The sequence below is a fragment of the Pelophylax lessonae genome (genome assembly GCF_965119305.1).
Source record: "Pelophylax lessonae genome assembly, chromosome: 5".
NCBI classification, from domain to species: Eukaryota; Metazoa; Chordata; class Amphibia; order Anura; family Ranidae; genus Pelophylax; species Pelophylax lessonae.
The window spans coordinates 13,125,083-13,145,162 of NC_138772.1; the positions used below are offsets into that span (position 1 = coordinate 13,125,083).

The 20,080-nt window shown below is 46.2% G+C and overlaps 1 protein-coding gene across 1 annotated transcript in view; it reads right to left on the minus strand.

Annotated features, from left to right (window-relative positions):
• RHPN1 (rhophilin Rho GTPase binding protein 1) overlaps positions 1-20,080 on the minus strand; it is a 150,421-nt gene that overhangs the window by 3,042 nt on the left and 127,299 nt on the right. The window contains exons 12-15 of the mRNA XM_082259091.1: positions 13,098-13,292; positions 9,251-9,327; positions 4,556-4,702; positions 9-167 (exon numbers count right to left, since the gene is read on the minus strand). Of these exons, the coding sequence (XP_082115217.1) occupies positions 9-167; positions 4,556-4,702; positions 9,251-9,327; positions 13,098-13,292 (578 nt within the window). The remainder of the gene's footprint in view (positions 1-8; positions 168-4,555; positions 4,703-9,250; positions 9,328-13,097; positions 13,293-20,080) is intronic.

A 20,080-nucleotide genomic window follows, 5' to 3' on the forward strand; every position in this document is an offset into this window, starting at 1 on the left:
ATTCATACCGTATTCTGAGTGTCTGCACTCTGGAAGGTGACAATCTCGATGTCCACTCCATCATTCCCGGTATTTTTCAGTAAGGTCACCACTTCAGAATGTTTAGCCCACCGGCAGTCCACGTCATTCACAGAGACGATGTAGGCGCCTTCCTTCACTCCAGCAATCTGTGACACACAAGAAAAACATTTATATATAAGCCAGAAATGGGGCGATAGGGGACCCCAGGTGAGTTCTAAGGACATTGAATGTAAAGTCGGCCATAATATTGCCTAGACGGCGTATGGCTCGTCATTTCATGGGGCCCCGGGCTCCTCTACAGCCCATAAAGCCTTCACTCTTTACACCCTTCACAGTTACAGAAAATGTTTTCCAGCATCTTCATCACAGATAAAATGTAATTACAATCATTCTTATTGGGATCACAGTGAACAACCAGTCTTAGATTTCTTAGAATCAGGTAGCCCCTTACTAACCCTCCCCATAGAGATCTATTTGATCCTCCATTTAATATGCATTTAACAACTCTTAACCCCTTTGTGACCACAGATCATAGATGGCTAGAAGATGTTCAGACCCTTACAGCGTCAGATATCCCGACAAGAACTCATTTGACTAATTTGCATACCGAAATCATTTTTTTGTGTAAATTTTAGGCACATATAAGGCTTTGGTGCAATGCTTTAATAAAAAACAAAATCTCCTGTTTTCTTATACAGGTGTAGTAAAAAAATTTTTTTTTTTTTTTACTACTGTAACTGAATTTGACAATTACCTTATTAAACAGAATAATACTGCAACCTTGGTTTGCAGTGCCATCTGCAGGCTGAACAGCTATCACCAACCTAAAGATCACATGGTCAGAAGACACTCTGGTTGTTAGGGAAACCTGAGCGGTCAGTGATTGTTGGGTTTTAGAACTAGCAGCAGTGCAAAGTGCCAGCTCTCAAAGGGAAGAGGTTTTTTTTTTTTTTTTACATACCCCAAAACAGGGCATTGCCCTGGAAAAAAAAAATACAGTGATTGTAGGTAGAAAGAGGTTTACTAGTTCTTACCTAATTGCCTACACTCTATACTGCCTCCTCTTAATCTACACCACGTGTGTCAAACACAAGGCCCGGGGGTCGAATCTGGCCCGCCAGGCCATTTCATGTGGCCCTCACACCTATCCTGCAGCTACAGCAGCCCCCTCATCTCTGTCCCCACCATGTTTTAGCAGTCGGCAGCAGATAGGAGGACAGAACTCCTCCGCCAGGTCTTGCGCTTCTTATATCAAATCCCCCACACATTCTCAGCAGTCAGTATTAGAGAGAAGGACAGAACTGCTCCTAAAGATCCTGTGCCTCTCTGTGGCATGCTCGAATCTCCCCCTCCCCCTGCTCTCAGCATTCAGCAGACTCTGGCTGCTGACTCCGGTCTTCCTCTGGTCCTCCTCCAGACTCTGCATTCTCTGCTTCACGATTTTAGGGGGGGGGGGGATGGGTGCTCTGGACATCTAGACTTACAGATGCAACCAGCCCTTTGAGGGCAACTATTATGCTGACGCGGCCCGCAATGAAATTGAGTTTGACACCCCTGATCTACACCAATGTTTCTCAACTCCAGTCCTCAAGTACCCCCAACAGGTCAGGTTTTCAGGATTTCCTGCAGATGAAACGACTGCAATAATTACTAAGACCGTGAAAATGATCAAATCACCAGTGCAAAATAATGGAAAGCCTGAAAACATGACCTGTTGGGGGTAGTTGAGGACTGGAGTTGAGAAACATTGATCTGCACACCAGAAATCAGGCTGAGAAGGGCTCTGTAGCTCAGTGCTGGGAGGTGAAGGGGGAGGGGTTTAGGCAGCTTTCTAGGGGGGGGGGGGGGGACGGCAGGGAGGACAAACTGGTGATGCTCAATCATAGTCCAATCAGCATGCTGGAGGTTAGGAGTATCACAGGCAGCAGATGCTGAGCTACAAAGCAAGATCAGCAGCTTGCTCTACGACTACTTCTCTTTAACCCCTTCACACCAAAGGGTAAAGCAAATCCTAATGCCCAAGCACAATTTTTCAACTTTGACATGCGTTAGTAAAACCGTACATATCATCATCGCCATTATTTTGTGCATCCAAGGATTCGTGGATTACACCGCTTTTTTTCTTTCAGGACAAATCGGGCTTTCATTTGTTGGATTTTTAATTTTTTTTAATCACAGGAAAACTGGCCCAAAATTGTAAAAATAAATATTTTTTTAAATAAATTCAGCTGTATAGGTCTTGCTACTACCATACCCTTCCACCAAAGAACAACCCAAAATAAATTCTACCTCTCCTGACGATCGCAGCGATACCACATATGTATATGTTACTTGTTGTTTGTACCCCAAGTACAGCCCAGAAACAATAGTGTGCATTTTGTTTTTTTTTAATCCTCCCTAACACACACCGACACCAAATAAAAAAAAAAAAATCCTGTCCAAAAAAAAAAATACTGAATCACACGGTGGCGCAAGCAAAAAGCATAAGAAACTAATAAATAGTCCACAGGGTAGCCATATATAGTCCATAGGGTAACTATATATAGTCCATAGGGTAACTATATATCGTCCATAGGGTAGCCATATATAGTCCATAGGGTAGCCATATATAGTCCATAGGGTAGCCATATATAGTCCATAGGGTAGCCATATATAGTCCATAGGGTAGCCATATATAGTCCATAGGGTAACCATATATAGTCCATAGGGTAGTCATATATATATATATAGTCCATAGGGTAGCCATATATAGTCCATAGGGTAACCACATATAGTCCATAGGGTAACCACATATAGTACATAGGGTAGCCATATATAGTCCATAGGGTAGCCATATATAGTCCATAGGGTAGCCATATATAGTCCATAGGGTAGCCACATATAGTCCATAGGGTAACCACATATAGTCCATAGGGTAACCATATATAGTCCATAGGGTAGCCATATATAGTCCATAGGGTAACCACATATAGTCCATAGGGTAGCCATATATAGTCCATAGGGTAGACATATATAAAGTCCATAGGGTAACCATATATAAAGTCCATAGGGTAACCATATATAGTCCATAGGGTAGCCATATATAGTCCATAGGGTAGCCATATATAGTCCATAGGGTAGACATATATAAAGTCCATAGGGTAACCATATATAGTCCATAGGGTAGCCATATAAAGTCCATAGGGTAGACATATTTAAAGTCCATAGGGCAACCATATATAGTCCATAGGGTAGCCATATATAGTCCATAGGGTAGCCATATATAGTCCATAGGGTAACTATATATATATATATATATATATATATATATATATAAAGTCCATAGGGTAACCATATATAGTCCATAGGGTAGCCATATATAGTCCATAGGGTAGCCATATATAGTCCATAGGGTAACTATATATATATATATATATATATATATATATAAAGTCCATAGGGTAACCATATATAGTCCATAGGGTAGCCATATATAGTACACAGGGTAGCCATATATAGTCCATAGGGTAACCATATATAGTCCATAGGGTAACCATATATAGTCCATAGGGTAGCCATATAGGATGCCCTGATAGTCCTTATAGTGTAACAAGAAAACAGTCTTTGTACTCAGGGCCAGCCTAGTGAGTTTGAAAAAGGAGCGTGCAATGGTATTCCATCGCAGTGTGCATGCTCCGAAACGCGTCGTCAGCACGCCGAAAGATTCCAGATGGCAACGGTGTGGCTCACCCTGCGGTCCAGGCCTCAGTCTTATTCCACAAATGTTATCTCATTTCCTGCTGGACAAGAACCGGAAACACAGAGAGGACAATCGACCTGTAGCAGTGGCCCCATGCCGATCCTGGACACCGGATGATCCGCATACCTGCATTTACTTCCCATGATGCAAGTTGCAAGACGTACCTTGCCAAATAAATGCTACAGTCCTTACTCAGAGGCGCCTGTTTTCTCTTGGTTTTAAAAAAAAAATACTGACCCTGACCTTTGACCCAGACCCAAACACTAACCCTGGCAGTTACCTCGATCAAGGTATTTTAAATAGGGATTTTTTTATGTATTTTATTATTATGATATTTTTATTTTTAGTTATTTATTTTTTTCACACTTTTTTTTTCTCTATCTGTCTCCTGGTTACATTTTTATGTAATGTATTTATGTAGGTTCAGCGTCAAAGGATTATTAAAGCGGAGCGGGGATCAGATTACACACACAGCTGACGGACTCAGAAGAGTCACACCCCTAAGTCCACCCTCCTATGAGATGGAATCATACTCCTTACTCCGATAGGTCCATGCAGCCTGGAAGTGTGAAGGTAGTGCTGGGCTCGCTTCTTGGAAATCCCACCAAGCACGCTATATTACATGTTTATTTTTTAAATAAAAGATTTTATATGAAGAATGTAAAGAAGATAAAATTCACCAAACTGATGAAACCAAACAGACTATTTTGATTCACAATGAAAGTTGCATCTGGATAATTACGGGTTTAAAGACAATACCACCCATAGATTTCTATGGTGTTCTATGACACGTACATCCGCGCAGCCCCCGGGAACTACGCCAGCAATCAGCACCGGAGAATCTCCTCTCAGGGTGAAACCGAATCCCCCGTCATCCCGCTGCAGGTGAACCTTCTGCGCCGGACGCCACTTGTGCTTCGCTGAAAAGACGGACAGCGGACCCTGCAGGCAGAAATATTTGTTATAGTTCACCGCTTTCCTCATTCACTGACAGCTTCTCTTCATAGCCCAATAAGCCACAGATACTTCACTCCCCCCATCCCTCCACCACCTCATTTGCTGATCACAGCCCAGATCAGAGGATGCTGTGGAAGCTCCATGTTGGGTTGTGTCAAAGCTTACACAGGGCTCATGGCCTTCCTTATACCCCCATGTGTCTGTGCTGGAGCTTACACAGGGCTCATGGCCTTCCTTATACCCCCATGTGTCTGTGCTGGAGCTTACACAGGGCTCATAGCCTTCCTCATACCCCCATGTGTCTGTGCTGGAGCTTACACAGGGCTCATAGCCTTCCTCATACCCCCATGTGGCTGTGATGGAGCTTACACAGGGCTCATAGCCTTCCTCATACCCCCATGTGGCTGTGTTGGAGCTTACACAGGGCTCATAACCTTCCTCATACCCCCATGTGTCTGTGCTGGAGCTTACACAGGGCTCATAACCTTCCTCATACCCCCATGTGTCTGTGCTGGAGCTTGCACAGGGCTCATAACCTTCCTCATACCCCCATGTGATTGTGTTGGAGCTTGCACAGGGCTCATAGCCTTCCTCATACCCCCATGTGTCTGTGCTGGAGCTTGCACAGGGCTCATAACTTTCCTCATACCCCCATGTGATTGTGCTGGAGCTTGCACAGGGCTCATAACCTTCCTCATACCCCCATGTGATTGTGTTGGAGCTTGCACAGGGCTCATAACCTTCCTCATATCCCCATGTGATTGTGTTGGAGCTTGCACAGGGCTCATAACCTTCCTCATATCCCCATGTGGCTGTGGTGGAGCTTGCACAGGGCTCATAACCTTCCTCATACCCCCATGTGATTGTGTTGGAGCTTGCACAGGGCTCATAACCTTCCTCAAACCCCCATGTGACTGTGCTGGAGCTTGCACAGGGCTCATAACCTGCCTCATACCCCCATGTGATTGTGTTGGAGCTTGCACAGGGCTCATAGCCTTCCTCATACCCCCATGTGTCTGTGCTGGAGCTTGCACAGGGCTCATAACCTTCCTCATACCCCCATGTGATTGTGTTGGAGCTTGCACAGGGCTCATAACCTTCCTCATATCCCCATGTGGCTGTGGTGGAGCTTGCACAGGGCTCATAACCTTCCTCATACCCCCATGTGATTGTGTTGGAGCTTGCACAGGGCTCATAACCTTCCTCAAACCCCCATGTGACTGTGCTGGAGCTTGCACAGGGCTCATAACCTTCCTCATACCCCCATGTGACTGTGCTGGAGCTTGCACAGGGCTCATGACCTTCCTCATACCCCATGTGACTGTGCTGGAGCTTGCACAGGGCTCGTGACCTTCCTCATACCCCCATGTGTCTGTGTTGGAGCTTGCACAAGGCTCATAACCTTCCTCATACCCCCATGTGTCTGTGTTGGAGCTTGCACAAGGCTCATAACCTTCCTCATACCCCCATGTGGCTGTGATGGAGCTTGCACAGGGCTCATAACCTTCCTCATACCCCCATGTGGCTGTGATGGAGCTTGCACAGGGCTCATAACCTTCCTCATACCCCCATGTGGCTGTGCTGGAGCTTGCACAGGGCTCAAGACCTTCCTCATACCCCATGTGGTGGTTTTTGGGCCGGGCTATTGGTGTCTCAGGTTCTGGTGATAATTCCATGTACAGTTATTTCATCACCGCAGTCCAAAAATGACAAGCCAACATGATTCAGGGACTAAAAGGATCCCCCCTTCATCAAGGACTAGTTGAGCTAGTGGTGGTATTTCGGAAGGCAGGTTAAATCATTTTAGCTAGCACAGGGCTCATAACCTTCCTCATACCCCCATGTGGCTGTGCTGGAGCTTGCACAGGGCTCATGACCCTTCTCATACCCCCATGTGACTGTGCTGGAGCTTGCACAAGGCTCATAACCTTCCTCATAACCCCACGTGGCTGTGTTGGAGGTTGTACAGGGCTCATGACCTATCTCATACCCCCATGTGATTGTGTTGGAGCTTGCACAGGGCTCATGACCTTCCTCATACCCCCCATGTGTCTGTGCTGGAGCTTGCACAGGTACTTTCCTTGTACACCCATGTGACTGTGTTGGAGGTTGCACAGGGCTCATGACCTTCCTCATACCCCCATGTGTTTGTGCTGGAGCTTACACAGGGCTCCTGACCTTCCTCATACCCCCATGTGACTATGTTGGAGCTTGCACAGGGCTCATGACCCTCCCCCCATGTGGCTGTGATGGAGCTTTCACAGGACTCATGACCCTCCTCATACCCCCATGTGGTGGTGTTTGGGCCGGGCTATTGGTGTCTCAGGTTCTGGTGATAATTCCATGTACAGTTATTTCATCACAGGAGTCCAAAAATGACAAGCCAACATGATTCAGGGACTCCCCCCTTCATCAAGGATTGGTTGAACGAGTGATGGTTTTGGGAGGCGGGTTAAATCATCTTAGCTATTGAATTAAAGGAATCCATTTATTCCAAAATTCAGAACTGTCAAACATTTTAAAACCAGGCATAAAAGTCGGTTTCTGCATTACAGTAGCCAATTTATCGCAGTGATGATTTAACCCCCCCCCCCCCCCCCCCCCCCATTAACCACTTCACATCCAGGCCAATTCTGACATCTCTCTCCTACGTGTAAAAACCATGATTTTTTTACTAAAAAATTACTCAGAACCCCCAAACATTATATATATATATATATATATATATATATATATATATATGCACACACACACATACTGTGTGTATATATATATATATATATATATATATATATATATATATATATATATATATTTTTTTTTTTAGCAAAGACTCTACAGAATAAAATGGTGGTCGTTGACATTTTTTATGTCACACAGTATTTGCGCAGCAATTTTTCAAAAGCTATTTGGAAAAAAATCACTGTAACCACCTCAATACTGAGCACTTTCACCCCCTTCCTTCCCAGACCAATTTTCAGCTTTCAGCGCTCTCGCATTTTGAATGACAATTACTCAGTCACAGAGGCGTAACTAGAACCTTCAGAGCCCTGGTGCAAGAAACCATGAAGGGCCCCCCAGACCCCTGGGCGGGGCCCTTCCCATCAAGCTTGGGGCTCTTCCCACTGATCCTGGGGCCCTTTACTCTTGTTGTGGGGCCCTTTATTACAGTCCCGCAGCGGGACCCTTTCACAAGTTCTGCAGTGGGCCCCCTTCCTGCCATCTTGGGGCCTTCCCACGGTGGTGGAATGCCAGGGCCCGGTCACAAGTGTGACCTTTGCGATCCTGGAAGTTCACCCACTGGTGTCAGTAGTTTTTATTTTTTGGTATTTTAATTGTATTATTTTTTATCATTTTATTTTATTTTTTTTACAATGTGACTGACTATGACTCTGTCCATTCAGAAAAGGAAGAAGCTGGTAAATTACATATTTACCGACCCCTTCCTGGTTCTCTATTGTGACACATCCCCTGCAGCAGCCGGCAGGAGAGGGAGCACAGTGGGGGGGGACCAGGGGAGCACACAGGGGCCCAGAGACAGCAGAACACAAGTGAACTGGATAGGAGGAGTGGCGGGGGCAGCATACAGAGGAACCAATCTCCTCCATTTTCCTCCTGCAGCTACAGGAGGAAAAAGGAGGACAGTGATTTCTCTACATGCTGCCCCCGCCACCCCTCCCTTCCTATCCAGGTGTACAGGGGAGCCACACAGGCCCTGGAGCATGGGGCCCGGTTGCAATTGCAACTCTGTAGTTACGCCCCTGCTCAGTCATGCTACACTGCACCCAAAAGAAATTTTTTTATCATTTTGTTCACACAAACAGAGCTTTCTTTGGGTGATATTTATTCACCACTGGGTTTTTTAATTTTATTTTTTGCGATATAATACAAAAAAAAAAAAAAAAAAGAGCAAATTCTGAAAAAAAAAAAAAAATTTTCTACTCTCGGTTTTAAAGGAAATTCAATAAAATCAAATTTCATCATCAATTTAGGCCAGAATGTATTCTGATACATGTCTTTGGTTAAAAAAAAAAAAATAATCCCGATATGTGTATGATAATAGGTTTGTGTGAAAGTTAGAGTCTACAAGCTAGGCTACGTATGAGAAGGGGACTCCCGGGCAGCTGAGACACTCCTGCAACATCACTGGATAGAGATGGGGCTCAGGTAAGTATCAGGGGGGCTGCTGCACACAGAAGATTTTTTTTATCTTAATGCATAGAATCCACCTTCTGCCTTTACAACTCCTTGATTTAAGACTGGTCTGCTCCCGGTTCTATGCAGAGTCTGTGACAGACACAGCACAGAGACCAGTACAGATGGAGCTGCATGCTCTGGGTTCCTCTGCCGGTTCCGGTCCCCCTCCTTGCAGCGGAGTGCAGACAGTTCACAGCCCGTGAGCCCGGTCTGACCTGGTAGGGATCTGTGGCAGTTTTCTATATTGAAAACCACCACATTCCCCCCTTTGGTAATTAGTTCCAGGCCCTGCACCGGGGTTCTGCCGTGTCAATCCTTTCAGGTCTCCCCACTTACCAGCCGATGGAAGATGTCTGTTACTTTCACCTTGGAGAAGATGGGATTTTTTATCTCTGGCTTCTGTTGAGTTTTTGCTACAGAAAAGAGAAGAAGGCGATTATTGTATAAAGAAACGCTTTGAAGTAGAACTCTCTATTTTTGTTTTATTTAGAGTAAAACTAAAGGCAAGATTTTCTTTTTTCTTTAATTTTGGATGCAGTGGAGAGGAATTCAAATGCATTTCAGTTTTTATTGCTCTCTGTGTCCCCTAAAAGGAGATTTCCCCTCTCTATTCCTTCTGTTTAAAATTAGCCTTGAAAATGAAAATAAAAGAAAATCCCAAATGTTGGGTTGTCCCCAGAAAAGAAATAGAGGAGAAATCTTCCAATGGGGACACTAATTCTGGTGACCTGGGGGGGTCTCCAAGAGATTCCCTTAATTTGCAGGGATTTCCTCTCACTTCCTGTTTTGGCTATGGGACAGGAAGTGAAAGGAAATCTCTGCGATGGCACACAGATGGCGACAAAGGAAAAAAAAAAAAACTGACAGGTTTTAACCCTCCATTACTCTATGCAAAATGAAGAAAAAGTAAAAAAAGTTTGCCTATAGTTCTTTAATTTTTAGATCGTTTTCCCCCAACTTCCTGCAATAATCAACCTCTACTCCTCAGCACACTCTTCCAGGACACGTGTCAAACACAAGTCCCGTGGGCCGAATATGGTCCTCCAGGCCATTTCTTGTGGCCCTTGCACCCTGGGGGAGGGGGGAAAATGAGAGGTGAACAGCCAGTGAAAGAGACGATTCCTGCACACTATGCATAGCAAACCCTTATAGTCTACACTCTGCACGTAGCGCACCCCTGCACTCTGCACACAGCGCACCCCTGCACTCTGCACGTAGCGCACCCCTGCACTCTGCACGTAGCGCACCCCTGCACTCTGCACATAGCGCACCCCTGCATTACTCTGCACGTAGCGCACCCCTGCATTACTCTGCAGGTAGCGCACCCCTGCATTACTCTGCACGTAGCGCACCCCTGAACTCTGCACACAGCGCACCCCTGCACTCTGCACACAGCGCACCCCTGCACTCTGCACACAGCGCACCCCTGCACTCTGCACACAGCGCACCCCTGCACTCTGCACACAGCGCACCCCTGCACTCTGCACACAGCGCACCCCTGCACTCTGCACACAGCGCACCCCTGCACTCTGCACGTAGCGCACCCCTGCACTCTGCACGTAGCGCACCCCTGCACTCTGCACGTAGCGCACCCCTGCACTCTGCACGTAGCGCACCCCTGTATTACTCTGCACGTAGCGCACCCCTGTATTACTCTGCACGTAGCGCACCCCTGCATTACTCTGCACGTAGCGCACCCCTGCATTACTCTGCACGTAGCGCACCCCTGCATTACTCTGCACGTAGCGCACCCCTGCATTACTCTGCACGTAGCGCACCCCTGCATTACTCTGCACGTAGCGCACCCCTGCATTACTCTGCACGTAGCGCACCCCTGCATTACTCTGCACGTAGCGCACCCCTGCATTACTCTGCACGTAGCGCACCCCTGTATTACTCTGCACGTAGCACACCCCTGCATTACTCTGCACGTAGCGCACCCCTGTATTACTCTGCACGTAGCACACCCCTGTATTACTCTGCACGTAGCGCACCCCTGTATTACTCTGCACGTAGCGCACCCCTGCATTACTCTGCGCGTAGCGCACCCCTGTATTACTCTGCACGTAGCACACCCCTGTATTACTCTGCACGTAGCGCACCCCTGCATTACTCTGCACACAGCGCACCCCTGCATTACTCTGCACGTAGCGCACCCCTGCACTCTGCACGTAGCGCACCCCTGTATTACTCTGCACGTAGCGCACCCCTGCATTACTCTGCACGTAGCGCACCCCTGCATTACTCTGCACGTAGCGCACCCCTGCATTACTCTGCACGTAGCGCACCCCTGAACTCTGCACGTAGCGCACCCCTGTATTACTCTGCACGTAGCACACCCCTGTATTACTCTGCACGTAGCGCACCCCTGCATTACTCTGCACGTAGCGCACCCCTGCATTACTCTGCACGTAGCGCACCCCTGAACTCTGCACGTAGCGCACCCCTGTATTACTCTGCACGTAGCACACCCCTGTATTACTCTGCACGTAGCACACCCCTGTATTACTCTGCACGTAGCGCACCCCTGCATTACTCTGCACGTAGCGCACCCCTGCATAACTCTGCACGTAGCGCACCCCTGCATAACTCTGCACGTAGCGCACCCCTGCATTACTCTGCACGTAGCGCACCCCTGCATTACTCTGCACGTAGCGCACCCCTGCATTACTCTGCACGTAGCGCACCCCTGCATTACTCTGCACGTAGCGCACCCCTGCATAACTCTGCACGTAGCGCACCCCTGCATAACTCTGCACGTAGCGCACCCCTGCATTACTCTGCACGTAGCGCACCCCTGCATTACTCTGCACGTAGCGCACCCCTGCATTACTCTGCACGTAGCGCACCCCTGCATTACTCTGCACGTAGCGCACCCCTGCATTACTCTGCACGTAGCGCACCCCTGAACTCTGCACGTAGCGCACCCCTGAACTCTGCACATCACACATCGCCGAACTCCACACAACGCACTGCTGGTATTTATTGCCCCTTTAAGATCCTCCCACAAATCACAGAAGCCAAGGACCCCACTATCTCCCCCGGCCATGTACACAATGGAAGTTCCAGTAGAAAAGCCACAGACTTAAGCAGAGGGTACAGAGAGCCACAATAGGAGGAACATCAGGATTCCTGGAAAGAAGATCCAATCACTTTCATGGAAGAAATCTCCTACAAGTCTTTTTTCCTCTGTATCAGAGAGGACCCCCAGAATCTGTCCCAGTCAGTCCTAGGTGCCCACCCAGACATTCACTGCCCAACTAGAAAGAATGGAGACACTGCCCTTCATAAAGTGCTAAAGGGCTCTGACATAAACCACAGTGCTGTACAGAGAACACTGAGCCCGTCACATCTGTCTCTGTACCAGAAGAGCTTACACTCTAATGTCCCCCCACAGTCACACACTATTATTATTATACATTTATATAGCTCTGACATAAACCGCAGTGCTGTACAGAGAACACTGAGCCAGTCACATCTGTCTCTGTACCAGAAGAGCTTACACTCTAATGTCCCCCCACAGTCACACACTATTATTATTATACATTTATATAGCTCTGACATATACCGCAGTGCTGTACAGAGAACACTGAGCCAGTCTCTGTACCAGAGGAGCTTACACTCTAATGACTGGCTCAGTGTTCTCTGTACAGCACTGCGGTATATGTCAGAGCTATGTAAATGTATAATAATAATAGTGTGTCACTGTGGGGGGACATTAGAGTGTAAGCTCCTTTGGTACAGAGACTGATGTGACCGGCTCAGTGTTCTCCGTACAGCACTGCAGTATATGTCAGTGCTGTAAAGAGAAAACTGAGCCAGTCACATCAGTCCCTGCGCCAGAGGAGCTTACACTCTAATGTCCCCCCACAGTCACATTATTATTATACATTTATATATCTCTGACATATTACTTAGCCCAAGAGCTTGCACTTGCACAATGTCTTTCACAGACACATTAGGCCAGACACCAATCAGGCCCCATTTTATATTGTAATGTAGAAGGACACCCAAACAAGGGAAGAATATACAAACTCCATGCAGACTGAGCCTCGGTGAGGAATATTCCCAGCACTATAAGGTTAGACTCTTCTTTTACCCACAGCTCTGGGTTCCCGGCCGCACACACCAGAGAAGAGGTTATCAGAATACATTGAATAACATTCAGAAGAGAAGTTCTTACGCTGGATGTCGGGAGCCTCTCCCGTCTCGAAGAAATCCTCCTCATGGTCGATGTCGGAGTATTTACTGAGCGATCGCTTGTGTGCCAGGGCCAGGACTTCCTGCAGGATGTCCATCTTGCGGAGGATCTTACACAGGCTGTGGATTCTCATAGCTTCTTCGTGTTTCATGAGGGCCTTCTTCAGGTGCGCCTTACCTGCGGGCAGATCAGAGGAGCCCACACATCAGCGCTCTCCCCCCACACAGTCTATAAAGTCTAACGAGTCCCCATCACCCTCCCAACTGCAATACACAAACATGGCGTGCCTGAAGCAACCAGAGGATGGGGCCACAGTCAATGCTGGACCTCCTACAGCCAGGAACTGGGGCGGGGCTCTATCTGATTTCACTGCACACTGTGAGCTTCTCACCATGTGCATTAGAAGCTGCAGCAAGTCAGAGGAAGCCGTTTCAGTCCAGGAGAGGAGCCGCTACAACTGTGCAATACTGGAGGGGAGGCCGGAGAGAGGTCGTCTCTGTGCAATGATACAAAGATGTGGCTGGAAAGCACAAACTTCACGAGACGCTCATTAAATGTTAGAATCAGGCTGGTAAAGTATGAAGAATAAATAGTATTGAGGGCAGAAACTAATCAGAAAACCGTCCACCTGATCCAGCAAATACTGTGGCTGTGCCAAAGACAGAAAGTCAACCTGATTTGCTAATAAGCGAAGTTTTCCATACATTTTTCATAGCTGTCACCAGGGCAGCCATCGGAAATTTTGGGGCCCCTTACACAACTTTAGGCCCCCCCCCCGGACCTGATTATCAACATTCCCCTGGGCCCCTCACTGGCTGTCCCACCAAGTCCCATCCTATGTCCCCCCTCCATCCCATCTCCCCAATCCCATGTCCTCCTCTATCCCATGTCCTCCTCCATCCCATGTCCTCCTCCTCCATCCCATGTCCCCAATCCCATGTCCTCCTCCTCCATCCCATCTCCCCAATCCCATGTCCTCCTCCTCCATCCCATGTCCTCCTCCTCCATCCCATGTCCTCCTCCTCCATCCCATGTCCTCCTCCTCCATCCCATGTCCTCCTCCTCCATCCCATGTCCTCCTCTATCCCATGTCCTCCTCCTCCATCCCATCTCCCCAATCCCATGTCCTCCTCCTCCATCCCATGTCCTCCTCCTCCATCCCATCTCCCCAATCCCATGTCCTCCTCCTCCATCCCATGTCCTCCTCCTCCATCCCATGTCCTCCTCCTCCATCCCATGTCCTCCCCAATCCCATGTCCTCCCCAATCCCATGTCCTCCTCCTCCATCCCATGTCCTCCTCCTCCATCCCATGTCCTCCTCCTCCATCCCATGTCCTCCTCCATCCCATGTCCTCCTCCTCCATCCCATGTCCTCCTCCTCCATCCCATGTCCTCCTCCTCCATCCCATGTCCTCCTCCTCCATCCCATGTCCTCCTCCATCCCATGTCCTCCTCCATCCCATGTCCTCTTTCTTCATCCCATCTCCCAATCTCAAGTCCTCCTCCTTCTCCATCCCATCTCCCCAATCCTATGTCCTCCTCCTGCAGTCTCATCTCCTCCATCCCATTCTCCTCTCTCTTGCACTGTGCACACTTTCTGGTTGCTGGGGCCCGGGCCACTTCTGACGCTCAGGCCCCATACAGGTGTATCACCTGTAATCCCCCTTATGGCAGCCCTGGCTATCAGTAAGAATAAGTAGGATTATCAGAGCCATATCATGCTGACATTAAAATATAAACTGTAATGCTCAGAATAGCCACAAGATGGCAGTGTGTAAGCAAAGTGGTAGTGAGTGTTCATTTTGTCGACTAAATTAAAGCGCTTGTATCCCATGTATAAAAAAAAAAAAAAACCCTGCAGGACAATGGCTTAATGTGCTATAATGCATACTAGCACATTAAGAAATACTTACCTTAGAACGAAGCCCCCACACGGACGCCGGGACACCACTGAGGGAGTTGACATCTTCCCTCGGCGTCTCTTCCGGATTCGCTGGCTCCGGCGCTGTGATTGTCCGGAGCCGCGATGACGTCACTCCTGTGCATGCGTGCGGGAGTTCACTTTCCGGCAAGGAGCTCTGAAGGTCCAGCAAGGTACGCCGGACCTTCAGTCCCGGTTCACACTGCGATGCGGTGCAGTAACGCTGCGAATATACAGCGTGTTCCCACATCGCATCCGCAGCACAAGCAGTTCACACTGCCATATGCGATAGGTTGGGGGTGTCAATTCAAACTTAATGACACCCCCAGATAAGATCGCATATCGTAGTGCGATCTGACAGTTCGCACAGGAATCGGATCGCACAAGTGTGAACCACATAGTTACATAGTTAGTGAGGCTGAAAAAAGACACAAGTCCATCCAGTTCAACCTATGTGTGTGTGTTTGCTTTTAACCGTACATTGTATACCCCTGTATGTTGTACATTGTATACCCCTGTATGTTGTACATTGTATACCCCTGTATGTTGTGGTCTTTAAGGTGTCCATCCAATAGTTTTTTGAAACTATCAATGCTCCCCGCTGATACTACTGCTTGTGGAAGAGAATTCCACATCCTTACCGCTCTTACAGTGAAGAACCCCTTACGCACTTTAAGGTTAAACCGCCTTTCCTCTAGTTTTAGTGAGTGGCCACGTGTCTTATTGTATTCCCTTACTCTAAATAGTTTGTTCCTTATGCTAGGGTCGCCAGTACAGTATTTGTACATTGATATCATATCCCCCCTCAAGCGTCTCTTCTCCAGAGAGAACAAGTTCAGTGCTTGTAGTCTTTCCTCATAGCTGATGTCCTCCATTCCCCTAATTATTTTTGTTGCCCTTCTCTGGACTCTCTCCAGTTCCAGCACATCCTTCCTGAGGACCGGTGCCCAGAACTGGACAGCATACTCCAGATGTGGCCGGACCAGAGTCTTGTAGAGTGGGAGAATAATCTCTTTATTTCTGGAGTGAATCCCCTTTTTTATACATCCCAGTATTCTGTTGGCTTTGCTTGCAGCGGCTCAACCACCATGTGATCCGAATCTGCTGCGGACCAAAAAAAGGGTCATGTGCGAGTTCACTGCGATTGCGGTGCAAATTCAGCCATACAAACTGTATGGCTAAACTCGCACTGCACAGCCGATCGCATGTAATTTTAGGAGCAGTGTGCTCTGAATCATATGTGATGTTTGTGATCGCAATAGTGTGAACCGGCACTTAGAGCGCATGTCAGCAGCTGCATGCAGGGTGAACATCTCCTAAACTGTGCAGGTTCATGAGATATTAATATTACCTACAGGAAAGTCTTATTATAGGCCGCATTATAGGCTTACCTGTGGATAAAAATGAAAAAGCGGAGTATACTACTACTTTAACACAATTTTAGTCGACTAAAGTACAACTAAACTAATAATCTAATAAACTAAAATAAATAACTAACTAATAATAATAACTAATAATAATAAATAACTAACTAATACAACTATACTATTCAGATGACTAAAATACGACTAAAACTAAAATTGCATTTTAGTCATTAGATTATAACTAAAACTAAATTGAAAATTGACATCAAAATGAACACTCCTCTGCCGGCCATTTCTAAATCGGCAACACAATTCCATCCAGAGCCGGTAACAATCGCACATTAACCACTTCAGCTCTGAAAGGTTTTACCCCCTTAACCGCTTGCCGAATGCCTAACGACTATATACGTCGGCAGTCAGCCCCTCACAGGCAAAGCGATGTAGGTCTACGTCGCTAGCCTGTAAGGGTTTTGGGAGCTAGTGCACGCCGCCGGATGCGCGCTCCCGCTCGGTCATGGACCCCCCCCCCCCCCCCCCGCGCGCATGTGCCTGGCGGACCCGATGTCCGCCGGGCACTCGCGATCTTCCATTACACCGGGAGAAAGGCAGGCGGCTAATGTAAACAAAGCCGCCTGTCATTCTTCCCTGTGTAAGAATGGAGATCAGACGGTTCTGCTATGTAGGACCGTTGATCACTGTTCTTACACACACAGCCACAGCCAATCACAGTTAGAATCACGCCCCTAGGGACACACTTAACCAGTGTCATTATTACAGTAACAGTGCATATGTATAGAACTGATTACTGCAGTAATGTCACTGGTAACCCCAAAAGTGTCAAAAATGTCAGTCAAGGGTCCGATCTGTCCGCCGCAATACCGCAAAAAAAAAAAATCGCAGATCGTCGCCATTACACGTAAAAAAAAAAAAAACAACAAAAATGACAGAAATCTTTCCCTTCTGCGCAAACCAATCAAAATACGCTTTTTGCAATTTTTTTGGTAAAAAAAAAAAAATTGGCCTAAAATGTTAAAAAATTTAGATTTTTACTTTTTTTGGGGGGGAATTTCATATAAAAAAATGTGAAAAATATTGTTGTTTTTGCAAAATTGACGCTCCTTTTTTGTTTATAGCGCATGATCAAAAAATCGCATCAAATACCACCAAAAGAAAGCTCTGTTTGTGGGAAAAAAAGGACGTCAAATTCGTTTAGGTACAGCGTCGCACAACCGCGCAATTGTCCGTTAAAGTCACGCAGTGCCGAATCGCAAAATAGGCCCTGGTCAGGAAGGGGATAAAATCTTCCGGGGCTTAAGTGGTTAATGACCAGGCCATTTTTTTGTGATTCGGCACTGCATTACTTTAACGAAAAATTTGCGCGGTCGTGCGACGCTGTACCCAAATAAAATTGATGTCCTTTTTTCCCCACAAATAGAGCTTTCTTTTGGTGGTATTTGATCACCTCTGCAGTTTTTAGATTGTGCTATAAACAAAAATAGAGCGACAATTTAAAAAAAAAAAAAAAAAAAAAAGCCATATAATTTTACTTTCTGCTATAAAACATTCCCAATAAAAAAAATGTAAAAAATCTAATTTGTTTATCAGTTTAGGCCAATTTGTTTTACAAAAAAATATGTAGCAGAATACAAATCCCAAAAAGCGTTTTTTAAATTGGTTTGCGCAAAAGTTATAGCGTTTACAAATAATGGGAAAGATTTTTGGAATTTTTATTCATTTTTACTAGTAATGGCGGCGATCTGCGATTTTTAGTGGGACTGCAACTTTGGGGCGGACAGATCGGACCCCTAACTGACATTTTTTACACTTTTTGGGGACCAGTGACATTACTACAGTAATCAGTGCTAAATATTATGCACTGTCACTGTACTGTATATTTATTCGGCGTAATATTTTTTTATATTTTACAATAAATTGGGTTATATACTCTATTTATCGGCATATAACACGCACTACCCCCTTAATGACCAGGCCATTTTTTTGCGATACAGCACTGCATGATTTTGCGCAGTCGTGCGACGCTGTACCCAAATACAATTGATGTCCTTTTTTTTCCCACTAATTGTATTTTTTTTTTTTTTTGCGCTATAAGCAAAAAAAAAGGCCGACAATTCTGAAAAAAAAAAAATGTATATAAATTTTTTACTTTCTGCTATAAAACATCCAATAAAAAAAATTTAAAAATCAAATTTCTTCATCCTTTTAGGCCAATTTGTATTCTTCTGCATATTTTTGGTAAAAAAAAAAATCTTTATAGAGTATATTGATCGGTTTGCGCAAAAAGTGATCGCATCTACAAACTAGGGGAGGATTTTTGGAATTTCAGCTGGTCACATGGTAAAGAGCTTACGTCAGTAGGCTCTTTACCGAGATCGGAGATGCGGTGTGTCAGTGTCACACCGCAGCACCGATCGCCGCTCTGCACCCCCCTCCTTCGGCGCATTATCCTGCACACAGTCATATGACGTCCGGTCAGGATAATGCAACCACCATCTCGCCATCAATTGCCTATAGGGTGGGCAGGAAGTGGTTAAAGTTGCATTTCTGTTTGTCAAAAAGCAATATTTTTGTTTTACGAAAATTGGTTTTATTTATATAGACGTTTTATATCACAACGGCTAAATCTGTGTCTGCAGTGCGTGTTCAAACCTTAAAGAGGTTGTACACCGAGAAAAATGTTTTTTCTCTTCTTTACATCCTGAAAGAGAAACCCATAATGAGCTAGTATGCATCGCATACTAGCTCATTATGAAATACTTACCTTAGAACGAGCCCCCGCCGTGCCGTCCGCTTACCTGTATGACGGGCGACATGTATAGTCGCCCGTCTTCCGGGATCGCGGCATCCGGCCATCTGATTGGCAGGAGCCGAGGTGACGTCACTCCCGAGCACGCGCGCTAGAGCCGACGGTCACGGCACGGGGCTCTGAAGGAACGGCACGATCGGCCGTTCCTTCAGAGCGCATGCGCCAGTGACGTCACTGGATGCATATAAGGTAAATATCTCCTAAACGGTGCAAGTTTAGGAGATATTTACAGTACCTATAGGTAAGCCTTATCATAGGATCACCTATAGGTACAACTTCCTGAGGAGGGTTTACTTCCTCTTTAAGGCTCCGTTCACATGTAGGCGTTGGCGTTTTTGCAAGCGTTTTACAGGCGTTTTTTTGGGCGTTTTTAACAGGTGTTTTTGGTGAACAATGGAAAAGCAGAGTGTTTTTTTTACAACATTTGCAAAGGAACCTCCCAGGGACCTCCTCTTCTGCATGATCTTTTTTTTTTTTTTCTGGTTCTGGACATGCTACAGAGCTGAAACTTCACAGGTACACTTTTTAGACCCCCCAGATACTAAATCCAAAGAAATCTTTTTTTTTTATTTTTTTTTTTATTTTTTCAATAATTGGCTCTCTATCAAAAACGACAATTTTTAAGAACTTTTTTTTGCCTGATTCATAGTCCCTGGGGCATGATCCAGAACCCTAGGCACTTTTTAGGGGCATTTATTGGGTTTTAGGGCTTCAAAATGGTGTTTTTTGATTCCATATACAGTGGGTACGGAAAGTATTCAGACCCCCTTACATTTTTCACTCTTTGTTATATTGCAGCCATTTGCTAAAATCATTTAAGTTCATTCTTCTTCCTCATGAATGTACACATAGCACC